This window comes from Caretta caretta, chromosome 3 (assembly GCF_965140235.1).
Source record: "Caretta caretta isolate rCarCar2 chromosome 3, rCarCar1.hap1, whole genome shotgun sequence".
Lineage (NCBI taxonomy): Eukaryota > Metazoa > Chordata > Testudines > Cheloniidae > Caretta > Caretta caretta.
The window spans coordinates 132943251-132956732 of record NC_134208.1 but is presented as its reverse complement, the minus strand read 5'-3'; the positions used below and the strand labels follow the sequence as shown (position 1 = coordinate 132956732).

Below are 13482 nucleotides of genomic sequence, written 5' to 3'. Positions count from 1 at the left end.
TAAAAGATAGTTATATGGGGCTTAACCCTGCAAAGCTTAGTTACAGAAGTTAACATAGTTATTGACACTAGTGGTCCCACTGAAGTCAGTGGCTCTCTTCAGGTGGGTAGGGACTACTCAGACAAGTAATAGTTTACAGCTTTTGGCCCCTGGTGTGAGGTTTTTTTGTTTTTACTTTTATATGCTCTATTCTGTACTCAAAAACGGTAATATAGATGTGAAAAGCGGAGAAAGCATAACTAAGGCCCTATCTGAATCGCAGCACGATTGTCAAATAATTGCGGCTGAATTTCAGACAAGACATGAAAAATCATGGAAAAGTAATAAGGAACCTATATTAATTGCAGTCATTTGGAAAAGCCAGTGAAGACCTATTTGATTAAGAAAAATTTGCTATAATAATATAAACACTCAAGTATTATGTTATGCCTGCTATTTTTTTTTATAACCAGACATTGTGCTGCAACTATATTAGTCATTAATGCACGAAACTGACAGTCCAAGCCCCAGTCACTGTCAGTTTGGATAAATGGGTTTCTACTGTACTAATGGGGAAAAGGTGTGTGGTGCAAACCTGAAAATGTATGCAAAATTGTGGACTGTTCAAAATAAGCTAATTAAAATAAAAATTGTGGTGGAAACCTAATATTGTGGGATCCACAATTTCCACAATATCGCAAATTAAGTGGGGCCTTAAGCATTACATATCTCCCACTTACAATGCATACAAAAAAGAGCTCTGTGCATGCACAAGCATATCCAGGTCTTTCGAGTTTGTTCCTGAGCTCTAAGATCACCAATGCTATGAAACAGCAGTATTATTAACATGCTAATCTCATTATGCTACTTTCAGAATTCTCAAATCCAGCTCTGGTACAGGATACCTATCTGAATTGCAGCAAGTTTTATTAAGGCCATGCTATATGGCATATACAATGACAGAATATGTACAATGGTGTAATAATTTTAATACTGTTTTGAGATATTTTAAATTTTCAGAATATTATGGAATGCAATGTGGTTGTAATTAATCATAACTAGTCCCTGAGCAGCAGGATGCTTACTGAATACAGAGGGAGTGTCTCAAGGGGCTTATCCCATTGAAGATGAGAATTTCAGATAAATTAAAAACACCATATTCTAGGAAATCATCAGCTTCGTTTCCAGAGTACATATCATTTACCCCACATCCCCATGCATATTTTTCTGATAGCTCTAGGTAACTATATGTCCCCTATTACTAGAGTAAATGAGCATCTTCTATTCCCCCTATAGCATACAGATCCCATGGCTCTCTGTAACATTCTTGCAAAAAGGGTGATTTCATAATTAAAATCTTTACTTGGTCTAATGATTGTTGAAAAGGGTGATCCTTACATGGTGTGAAACATTTAGGGGACACAGATACAAATCATATCCAATAACAATGGGTCATATTGTTACCTCCACTTCTATGTACAGAGATGAAAGGTGTTCAGAATACTGGGCAACAGTGACTGGAAAACACATGAAGTTGGGAGAGGAGCCATGGTAACATCATTCCCCCAAAAAGAAAAGGAGTACTTGTGGCACCTTAGAGACTAACCAATTTATTTGAGCATAAGCTTTCATGAGCTACAGCTCACTTCATTGGATGCATACTGTGGAAAGTGTAGAAGATCTTTTTATACACACAAAGCATGAAAAAATACCTCCCCCCACCCCATTCTCCTGCTGGTAATAGCTTATCTAAAGTGATCACTCTCCTTACAATGTGTATGATAATCAAGTTGGGCCATTTCCAGCACAAATCCAGGTTTTCTGGATGTGTGAGTGACCCAACACTCTCACAAATCTTGGGAGACAGGCCAGTCCTTGCCTACAGACAGCCCCCCAACCTGAAGCAAATACTCACCAGCAACCACGTACCACACAACAGAACCACTAACCCAGGAACCTATCCTTGCAACAAAGCCCGTTGCCAACTGTGCCACATATCTATTCAGGGGACACCATCACAGGGCCTAATAACATCAGCCACACTATCAGAGGCTCGTTCACCTGCACATCCACCAATGTGATATATGCCATCATGTGCCAGCAATGCCCCTCTGCCATGTACATTGGGCAAACTGGACAGTCTCTACGTAAAAGAATAAATGGACACAAATCAGATGTCAAGAATTATAACATTCATAAACCAGTCGGAGAACACTTCAATCTCTCTGGTCACGCGATTACAGACATGAAAGTTGCGATATTACAACAAAAAAACTTCAAATCCAGACTCCAGCGAGAAACTGTTGAAATGGAATTCATTTGCAAATTGGATACAATTAACTTAGGCTTGAATAGAGACTGGGAGTGGCTAAGTCATTATGCAAGGTAACCTATTTCCCCTTGTTTTTTCCTACCCCCCCCCCCCAGACGTTCTTGTTAAACCCTGGATTTGTGCTGGAAATGGCCCACCTTGATCATCATACACATTGTAAGGAGAGTGGTCACTTTAGATAAGCTATTACAAGCAGGAGAGTGGGTTTGTGGGGGAGGGGGGGTGAGAAAACCTGGATTTTGCTGGAAATGGCCCAACTTGATTATCATACACACTGTAAGTAGAGTGATCACTTTAGATAAGCTATTACCAGCAGGAGAGTGGGGTGGGGGGAGGTATTTTTTCATGCTTTGTGTGTATAAAAAGATCTTCTAAACTTTCCACAGTATGCATCCGATGAAGTGAGCTGTAGCTCATGAAAGCTTATGCTCAAATAAATTGGTTAGTCTCTAAGGTGCCACAAGTCCTCCTTTTCTTTTTGCGAATACAGACTAACACGGCTGTTACTCTGAAACCTATCATTCCCCCAGGCTCCATGTGTTATGTGGATAAGGCTGGACAGGGTGGGTGAGGAGCCTGGAGAAGGTCACTCTACATGGCATCATCCCATGGCAGACTCTCACCATGCTGTAAGTTTTAAAATTCCCTCAGAGGGGAAAGTAAAGTTCAAGGAGTGGTTTGGTGGGAGCAGGAGGACATAACACAGAGGGGCTGGTCTTCTGTATGGATACCATGGCTTAACCCTCTGAGGATAGCCTAGGAACCTTGCAATTTCCCTGCACTTTCTGGATATCCATACTTCAGAGAAACAAACCCCTCTGCCCAATATTTGGTTAGGCAAATTCTTCTCCTTAAACCACATGATATATGGGGAACTCAGTGAGGGGAATTTATATTTTCCTGCTCTTGTCATGGATTTTTCTACAGGAGAGTCCAATCCAGTCCGTTGTAACAGATGGAGACAAACACCTTAACTCCCATTCAAGTCAATAGGAGTTACTGGATGTGAAATCATTCAGTGGTATAAGCCCCTTGAGACACTCCCTCTGTGTTCAGTAAGCATCCTGCTGCTCAGGGACTAGTTATGATTAATTACAACCACATTGCAATCAGGAAGGCTAAATCACACCTGGAGTTGCAGCTAGCGAGAGATGTTAAGAGTAACAAGAAGGGTTTCTTCAGGTATGTTGGCAACAAGAAGAAAGCCAAGGAAAGTGTGGGCCCCTTACTGAATGAGGGAGACAACCCAGTGACAGAGGATGTGGAAAAAGCTAACGTACTCAATGCTTTTTTTGCCTCTGTCTTCACGAACAAGGTCAGCTTCCAGACTACTGCACTGGGCAGCACAGCATGGGGAGGAGGTGGCCAGCCCTCTGTGAAGAAAGAAGTGGCTCGGGACTATTTAGAAAAGCTGGACGTGCACAAGTCCATGGGGCCGGATGCGTTGCATCCCAGAGTGCTAAAGGAATTGGCGGATGTGATTGCAGAGCCATTGGCCATTATCTTTGAAAACTCATGGCGATCAGGGGAAGTCCCGGAAGACTGGAAAAAGGCTAATGTAGTACCAATCTTTAAAAAAGGGAAGAAGAAGGATCCTGGGAACTACAGACCAGTCAGCCTCACCTCAGTCCCCAGAAAAATCATGGAGCAGGTCCTCAAGGAATCAATTCTGAAGCACTTAGAGGAGAGGAAAGTGATCAGGAACAGTCAGCATGGATTCACCAAGGGAAAGTCATGCCTGACTAATCTAATTGCCTTCTATGATGAGATAACTGGTTCTGTGGATGAAGGGAAAGCAGTGGACGTGTTAGTCCTTGACTTTAGCAAAGCTTTTGACACGTTCTCCCACAGTATTCTTGTCAGCAAGTTAAAGAAGTATGGGCTGGATGGATGCATTACAAGGTGGGTAGAAAGTTGGCTAGATTGTCGGGCTCAACGGGTAGTGATCAATGGCTCCATGTCTAGTTGGCAGCCGGTATCAAGTGGATGCCCCAAGGGTCAGTCTTCGGGCCGGTTTTGTTCAATACCTTCATAAATGATCTGGAGGATAGATTGCACCCTCAGCAAGTTTGTGGATGACACTAAACTGGGAGGAGTGGTAGATACGCTGGAGGGTAGGGATAGGATACAGAGGGACCTAGACAAATTGGAGGATTGGGCCAAAAGAAATCTGATGAGGTTCAACAAGGACAAGTGCAGAGTCCTGCACTTAGGACGGAATAATCCAATGCACCGCTATAGACTAGGGATCGAATGGCTAGGTAGCAGTTCTGCAGAGAAGGACCTAGGGGTGACAGTGGACGAGAAGTTGGATATGAGTCAACAGTATGCCCTTGTTGCCAAGAAGGCCAATGGCATTTTGGGGTGTATAAGTAGGGGCATTGCCAGCAGATCGAGGGATGTGATCGTTCCCCTCTATTCGACATTGGTGAGGCCTCATCTGGAGTACTGTGTCCAGTTTTGGACCCCACACTACAAGAAGGATGTGGAAAAATTGGAAAGAGTACAGCAAAGGGCAACAAAAATGATTAGGGGTCTGGAACACATGACTTATGAGGAGAGGCTGAGGGAACTGGAATTGTTTAGTCTACGGAAGAGAAGAATGAGGGGGGATTTGATAGCTGCTTTCAACTACCTGAAAGGTGGATCCAAAGAGGATGGATCTAGACTATTCTCAGTGATAGCAGATGACAGGACAAGGAGTAATGGTCTCAAGTTGCAGTGGCGTAGGTTTAGGTTGGATATTAGGAAAAACTTTTTCACTAGGAGGGTGGTGAAACACTGGAATGCGTTACCTAGGGAGGTGGTGGAATCCCCTTCCTTAGAAGTTTTTAAGGTCAGGCTTGACAAAGCCCTGGCTGGGATGATTTAGTTGGGGATTGGTCCTGCTCTGGGCAGGGGGTTGGACTAGATGACCTCCAGAGGTCCCTTCCAACTCTGATATTCTATGATTCTATGATGCTCAGCACTTTTTAAATTCAGGCCACTTATTTGTGTGTCTAAATATGGTCTTAATGACCTATCTTTAGGCACCTAGGTGTGAAAATCTTAGCCATATTTACCCATTTATGCAAGTGTGAATTTTTATATTTTTATTTATTCAGCTTGCATAGTGAAAGTAGACTAGTCAGCTTCTACTCAGTGTCACTTTCTGGTTTTCATGCATTAGCAGAAAGCCAGGATAATTTTCTGTTTCCAACATTATAAGGAACAATTTTAAATCCCCCAAACGGTTTCAATAAATTATAGTAATGAAAACACACTAATTTATATTTGATTTTGTAAATTCCCTTAAACACTCATCAAAATTAGAGTTGAGGCCTATAACCATTCCAGTGTTCTTCTTTATTTCAGCAAGCCTAACACTGCACTGCTGTCCCCCCTGTATTGATCATGTACATTATGTAAAAATGACTAAGCGCTGATCGTCTGAACAGCTAGGCTACAGCCAAATTTGTTCTGAACTAGTCAAATTCAGGTCTTGAGGTGCAGAATTGGTCTCCACCCTCCACTTTTCTTGGGGTTGAGGAAGTACCAGGAATAAAATCCTTTCTCTTCAAAGTTTGGAGGAACAGGTTCAGTGTCCCCTAGGGTTAGAAGGGATTGTACCTCCTGTTTTAGGAGACCTTTGTGAGAAGAATCACTGAAAAGGGACAGGGAGGGAGGGTAAACATCTTGAAGTACAACTAATCACTTGCAGATATATACAATCAGGTGAAACATGCTGTGTGTTAGACTGTTGCTCTTTTAATAAATATGAGTGCAAGTTATCCTAAAAATACTCACTGTTCATGCTCCATTAAGCAAGCAGCTACACAAATGAGCACAGCCTTGCACCAAAGTAAGACTGCTATCATTACCTGTACTGTGTCCAGGAGCTGACAAAAGCCACTATAAAGATAAAATGAACACTGCTGAATGCAGTGGCGGATTTAGAGTTAGCGCAGCTTCATTTTTGAGGCCCCCCCTACAGATCCAGCCAAGAAAAAGAACATTCTGTCTTATCGCCCCCATTTTTCATTCTTTTTTTCTTCATCCACCTCCTATATTATAAATAATAGGAAATAAATGAAAATAAAGTGAGGTACTTTGATTGTTTTTGTAATCTAACTTTTTTTCCATAGACCACTTGAAAATTGCTGAGGGTCTCAAGGGAGCATTTAATGATCTTTCCAAATGTTCTTTGTACCATTAGCTAAATATTGTAAAGTGCTTTGGATAAGAGCGCTTTATGAAAAAACCTTAATAACCTTTCCTTGGTCCACCTGAATGGAGTTTTCGGAGCACAGTTTGAGAACTTCTGGTCTAGATGAAAGCTTGTATTTGCATTAGGCTAACTTGAAAAATGTGTAAAAATAAAAAGCATAGATGACGCATGAATGGAAAAAATAGAAGTTAACTTCCTCTAAGAAACGTATTCAATCTGAAAAAAATATATTTATTTAGATAATTTTGTAAAGAAAAAGTGTAGGAAAAAAAGCTAAGTCATCGCAAGTAATATTTTGTAAAAAGGCACTTTCCATTGTCAATATTGCCGAACTTGTCAAATGTTCCTAACTCATCATATTTCACAAATAAATTTTAATTCGTTTCAATACAGAAAAAGAATGCTCAGCAGAAACATTTGTGACAGGTACTGTTAAAAATATTTTCAGAATGGTTTCCACATTTGGAAAGATTGCCTGCAAACCATCACATACAAGTCTATACAAATTAACTGCTAATCTTGAAGCACAGACCTCATAATTTTCAATAAAATGAATGAAATGTTTCACTTCATCTTCAAAAAGATGTGTGTCTGTGACCTCTAGGTAGAATTCACTAAATTTCTTACTGGCTTTTAGCATTTTCGTCCATACTTCTATCAAAAAACATGCAAAATAAATCAGTTTTCTTTAGAGATTCACCTCTACTCTGCAATTGCACAATTATTGAGTCACAAACAACACGGACGGTCTCAATGGTGATCACAGAATCATAGAAGATTAGGATTGGAAGAGACCTCAGGAGGTCATTTAGTCCAACCCCCTGCTCAAAGCGGGACCAACGCCAGAAAGGGCTTTGTCAAGCCGGTCCTTAAAAACCTTTAATGATAGAGATTCCACCACCTCCCTAGGTAACCCATTCCAGTGCTTCACCACCCTCCTCCTTCTCTTTCCCTTTTAAACTGATTTCATTGTCTCTCACTACATCGAATATTAACTTCCTGCTTTTTTTACGCTTATCAGATATATCAGAGGAACCTATATTTTCTGTTAATGTTAGTGCCTCTGCTTCCATGGAGCTATAGTCATTTCAAACTTCCATAACAAAACTTTTCACTGAGGCTAACAATTGTGCAGTATTCAATAAATTTGTATCGATCTTTTGCAACGATTTGCTGATGGCATTAATTCTTTGAAGTAAACGGTTCAACAAAAGAGTAAAACCAGCAATATCATACTTTTCAAACTTTTCTGCTAAGGATTTTGCTTCCGTTTTTGCATGGTTTTTTTTTTTCAGAATTTGATGTGGCAATGTCTAATAAGGTTTTCTTTATATCATCCTAGTTCATTTTCAAAGCCAAAACAGCATCTGAACGAGCAGACCACCTGATATCACAAATTCTTTTGACTGTCAAATGTTTTTCATTTGCCTGCTCCAAGCATGATTGTAGCATACTCCACCGATGTGTGGAAACCGAAAAAAAGGCATACACGTTTTGAACAACGTGAAAAACGTGTGTAGCTCCCTCACAAGATGTGGCTGCAGTGTTGCAGATTAAATTTAAGGAATGGCTGAAACATGGTATGAATAAAGCAGAGGGGCTTCCATTGTTCAGTCTTTCTGTAGACCTGAATATTTTCCTGCCATATTTGTGGTGTTATCAAAGCTCTGCCCATGACAATTTTTGATGTCCAACCCTAAGTTTGCAATGATTTCCAAAACAGATGTCTCTAGACATTCAAAAGTGTGGGACTTTAGCTGGCCAAAACAAAGAAATTGCTCTACAACTTCACAATTGCCGGTCACATATCTTAAAATTAATGTTAATTGGTCTACATGACTCACATCTGGTGTTGAATCGACTATTATGGAATAATACTTGGCATTCTTTACTTCATCAGTGGATTGGTTTCTGAGCCTCTTTGCCATTATAATGATGAATTCATTGTAGGTTTGGTGTTTTTAAAAGTTGGTCTTCCCTGAGCCACAATACTGAATTTTTCAAATGGTCTTTGAGAAAATCATCAAATTCACTAAAATATTCAAGGCAGGTTAAAAAATTACCTTTTCTATTTGACAGTGATGACTCATCATGTCCTCTTAGAGGTAGTCCCAAAGAAGACAGTAGTTTGACTGTGGCAACATGTCTCAGCACTTTCCTCCAATAAGAACGCTCCGTTTCAAAGTGAGCCAATAAACAATCAATTCTTCCAGATAATTTACACCTTTGAGCAAATTTACACATAGCATTAATATGAGCTTTGGAAGTTTCATGATCAGCAATATGTGTTGCAACACTTCTCCAATTAGAGTGCCCATCAACGAATGTTTGTTTTCCTTTACTATGGTCAGGGAAAAATTTGCAAACGTAACAGTAGACTGCCTTAGTGGCTTCAGAAAAAAATCAACCAAATTCTCATTTCTGTCATCATTTTTCTTCATCCTCAGAAAATGTGATTCATAAAGACCTCTAAATTGCTTTCCTCTTGCAACCTCATACTTTTTTCTCAAATTTTCCATATTACCTACATTTTTCGGTTTATTTACTAAGAAATATTCTATCATATCCAGTGAAATAGATTTTGGCCATAATGCAATGTCTTCAGGGTAGGTTTCTTCCCTTACTTTGACAAAATTGCCAATATTTTGTACTTCCATTGTCACTTCAGAGTCCATTTGTTCAACTTTTGCAGTCATTGTGGTATCCCCACAACTCAGTAAGTGAAGAGAAATTCAGATGTTTCCTCGTCCATACTTTTTGATGAACGTCCACTATTCAATACTTCAAGCTTTTTAAAATAAGATGACAAACTGTCTTTTTGCTTCACTTTGTCTTCTTGCCTTGCCTTAAATTTTTTGCATTTTTGACTGCCAGACTCAAGTATTGCTTCATTATTGCTAAAAAAAACCCTTTTTTAGGCAGATTAAAAATGTCTGAAAGAGCAGGGACATAGACACGGGTGGGCCGTGGACCACCCAATTAGGTTTAACACAGTTAATCCCGCATTTTTACCAGGCTCCGTAAAAAATCAGATGCCTTAGTTACCATAAATCCAACTTATGCAGGGCTCAGAGAGCCTTAGAAACTTTCCGAAAAGACCTAAAATATTTTTGTACACCTAAATATATCCTGATTTGAGAGAGATGATATCCCATCCACGTTTAGAAGTCGGTGCTGTTACCATTGAAAAGCTAGGAATCTCCTCTTTCCAATGAATAAAGCTCCCATTTCTAGCCCGGCAGTTCCTTGAGATATGAGATTTTTAGAACTGTGACATTTATATGTACAGAAAAGCTACCACTAGTGCAGGACTGACTCTTGCCCATCTTAGGATTTGGACAGAAGTAGTTTGGGTTTGTTTTATTAAAGGGGAGAGGTGCAGGGGAGAGATTCCACATTTGGGAGAACCTGTTTTTCTGACAGATTAATTTTTTTTAAATGGTAGGCTTTTGAAGATGCTCAGGTGTTTGCAATGTTATACTAAGTCCCAGGGAGATGGACAGTGAGCAGAGGGCTGGTGTAATGGTCAAAGATGTATGACAAATGAACTGATATGACTGCAGGAACGTACTTGTAGAACTTCAACTACATGTATTTAGCTTTCAGTAAAATCTGATGACAGTAACCTCTAACTAATAACACATTAAGACCTACAGCGTAGTTTCAATAGAAAACCCAGATTGAAGCAGACATAGCAAAGTCTATATAGTACTAAGGAATGCAACCTATCAATACAATTCCAACATGTTGCATTACAACACACTATATTGCTGAAGTCTGTTAGAACCAGTTTGAAATGTTCACCCCTTGTTGATAAAGAAATGACTTGACAGCATGGACTTCCAATATATAGTATAGTGCCATAGCAGGGTTTAACTTTCAATCCTTTCCCAGAAATGACACACTTCACCAAAATAGGATGAATACCAGCACGATGGCATCGCTAAGTCGAGCACAAATTTCACCGTCAGAAATATGAGTACTGGGAGAAGGGGGGTGGGAGGGAAAGACACATGCCACAAACTCTTTCAAAACCCATTAACAGCACACAGCATATACAAAACACACCGAAAAAATTCCTAGGATTAGAACAACATTAATGCAGAAAAAGAAAGTTTTGAGTTGATAAGACAACCCAACAACCCAAATGCAATATTTAATTTCTTTAAAGCAATTGAATATTTAATTACAAAGCTAACAGCACAATTGTCTGCCCACAACCACAAAACTCCCTCAGAAGAAAATGCAAATGACATTTCTTTGACTTTCCCTCTGTTTAACTGTTAAAGAGAAGATGATTTTTTTTGTTGGGGGATCTGTTGTGTTGCTATCAACCTATGAAACCCAGAAACATCACTGTGTTGCTACACCATATTCTTTCAGAATTTGTATTCTTGATGAAAATTTAAACAAAGAAGATTTTCCACTATGGTTTTGATTTAGTGCTAAATATGAAACCTTTAACCTACTAAATATTTAGTATTCAAAAGCACATATGAACAGGTCTAAAAACTTGGAGTCTTCCCTTAGCCATTATGGTAAATACTGCATGGGTAGAAGTACCATTCTCAATTCCAGTCCAGCAGTACAAAGGAGATTTTTACACAAATCAATAATACAGACTGTAGCCAGACTTTAAAAAATGTAAATACCTCTTTCAAACAAAGTCCGTTCTAACAGATGGTCCCATTACAACAGCAACACAGCACCTGGTGATAAGCTTTGGAAAGGCAAGGCAAACCTTGAGGGAGGCACAAGAGTTCTTCACATAGCAAGAGGATTAAATATTAATCCTTGCAGTAGTTTAAAAAATATGTATTCGGAATAGGGTTATATACTTAAAACAGCTATATTGCTGTCTTGGTTTCTATTAGTTTGTGGGGGCTAGAGAGGACAGAAAGATTTCAGTATATTTTTCAGAACTATTCAAAATTAAGTAAATCATTGCTTAATACATAAGAGCACAGAGTTGATGGGAGAAATCGTCTGGCCCAGCTAATCTGTGCTTTTGTGTACAACTGCTGGGAGGCCAAGTGGTTTTAAATCAATGCTGTACTCCCCAAAACCCAGGACTGTTAGATACTGGGATGGGCTACAACATAAAATAGAACTGCCTGTGGTCATTCTAATAGCTTGCGCTGAGGCGATGCAGTGATATCCTGACCATGCCCCCTTCTGTCTCGTCACACCCACTATGTCAGAGGTAGGCTGACGTGGTAGATGACCTGTCTATGCCCCTGAAGAATACCCTTACACCAGGGGAATCAACTAACTGCATATGCGGCTCTATATGGCCACTTTACACTGGCAGACTAGTGCAGAGCAGCTGCAGCAGGGCCATGAATCTGGCCCATAATGTAGAAACTTATGGTACTTCCAAGTCTTTGTAGATTTTTTTTTTAAATAAGATTTTGTTACAATTCTCAGAATGATGGGATGAAAGATTAATAACAAAAAGTCCCTTTGAAATATTCCTTTCTAAACTCTGATTTTTGCTATTTTTTTAAAAATACATTCCAAAGTGTTTGTCAACACTCTAAAGCAACATTTACATTTATAAAGTAATATTTTAGATTTTTTTAAAGGTTTCCACCATGCCATCCTTACCTATGCAGCTTATCCTCCAGCATCTCCATGAATTTCACAGCATTTTCCTTCACATTTGTCTCTGCAAAATAAAAGTCAAAGTTAGGGAGTGCTGTAGCTATTTAATTTTAACTTGTCTACTCTTATTATTTACTAAGGAATCAAGATGAAGAGGTAAAATACATAGATTTATTAGTGAAAAATGTCTCTTGATTTTTTAACATCTTTTATGTCCCATCCCTTACACACTATATTATACACGTATCAATTTGAAGGTGAATTCTACTAGTTTTTTCATATTAAAATTAGAATCTGAATGTTTACCCTTACCTTACCTAAAGCACATATTAAATTAATGTGTTTAATTTATTAGTATTGGTAAATTCTGACCTCAGCTGTGTAATGCAGATGGTGGGGAGAGAAGAAAGAGGGCACAGGTAGATTCTTCTCATCACGTAAAACAATTGGGCTAGATCCTCCCATTACCACAGGAGACTCCTGCCAGACGCGGGTCCCAACTACTGTGCAAGTCGATGCTCGAGATCCCTTTAAAACTTAATTAAATATATGGGACTAAACTGAAGCTGTCCCAAGCTACCAAACAATGTTAATGGAAATTAAATTGTTCCCGATCCACACAATGTTCTAAGCTCCAGTATACACTAGGACCTGGACATTACCAAATGTGTGTGAGGATATACATATGTCCACCTATATCCTAGTGACTTCAAATCTGAAGAGTTTGCTGCATGTCCTTATTGCACATGAAGGAAGGAATATTTTTAGGCTTCATTTCAATGAATGTTATGCAAATTTATAATGAACTGCACTAAAAATGTCCTTTTTTGAATATTCATATGCCCCAACCTGGACAAGATGCGAAAGAGATATAAAATCCTTTCTTGAAGGACAGAGGCATCCAGTGGATCAACATTTCCATACGGTGGCAAAGACAGTTCTTCATTTTTGTCTCTAAGCAAAGTTACTGTCTCTAGGTCAGATGGGAATATTTAACTTCTTAAACTGATAATGTAAACTATATCAATTCTTGATAGACTATTCCTCCAAATACGCTACAGGGTTGTACACTTTGTTGCTTCTGTAGGCCAAGCTCATTGCACACACCAGGGGCTCCTGGCATCCCTTCATTTTCCCAACAATTTGTAACATGTTAAATTTATTTATTTTCTTTCTGTCTCAGAGAGAAGTCACTGGGGGGGGGGGGAGGGAGGCAACATTTTAAGTCCATTGGAAGGACGGACAGAGCTGAAAGGTGGTGGGTGTTGTTAGGCTGGAAGGTGTTAACAGCTGCCATCAAACAAGTTCTGTAATTTACAGACAATTACAGACATATGTAAAGATGATGGGTGTGGTAACC

General features: G+C 39.4%; 1 protein-coding gene across 7 annotated transcripts in view; it reads right to left on the bottom strand.

Moving 5' to 3' along the window:
- DISC1 (DISC1 scaffold protein) overlaps window positions 1–13482 on the bottom strand; it is a 352964-nt gene that overhangs the window by 53332 nt on the left and 286150 nt on the right. For 6 of the 7 annotated variants that reach the window (XR_012667726.1, XR_012667727.1, XM_075126899.1 and 3 more), the window contains one exon: window positions 12126–12186. Coding sequence is in view for 5 of the 7 variants with exons in the window: in XM_075126899.1 (XP_074983000.1) it covers window positions 12126–12186 (61 nt within the window). In the remaining 2 variants the exon portion in view is untranslated. Of the gene's footprint in view, window positions 1–8581; window positions 8743–12125; window positions 12187–13482 lie in introns of all 7 variants that reach the window. The other variant, XM_075126903.1, reaches the window with a different exon arrangement.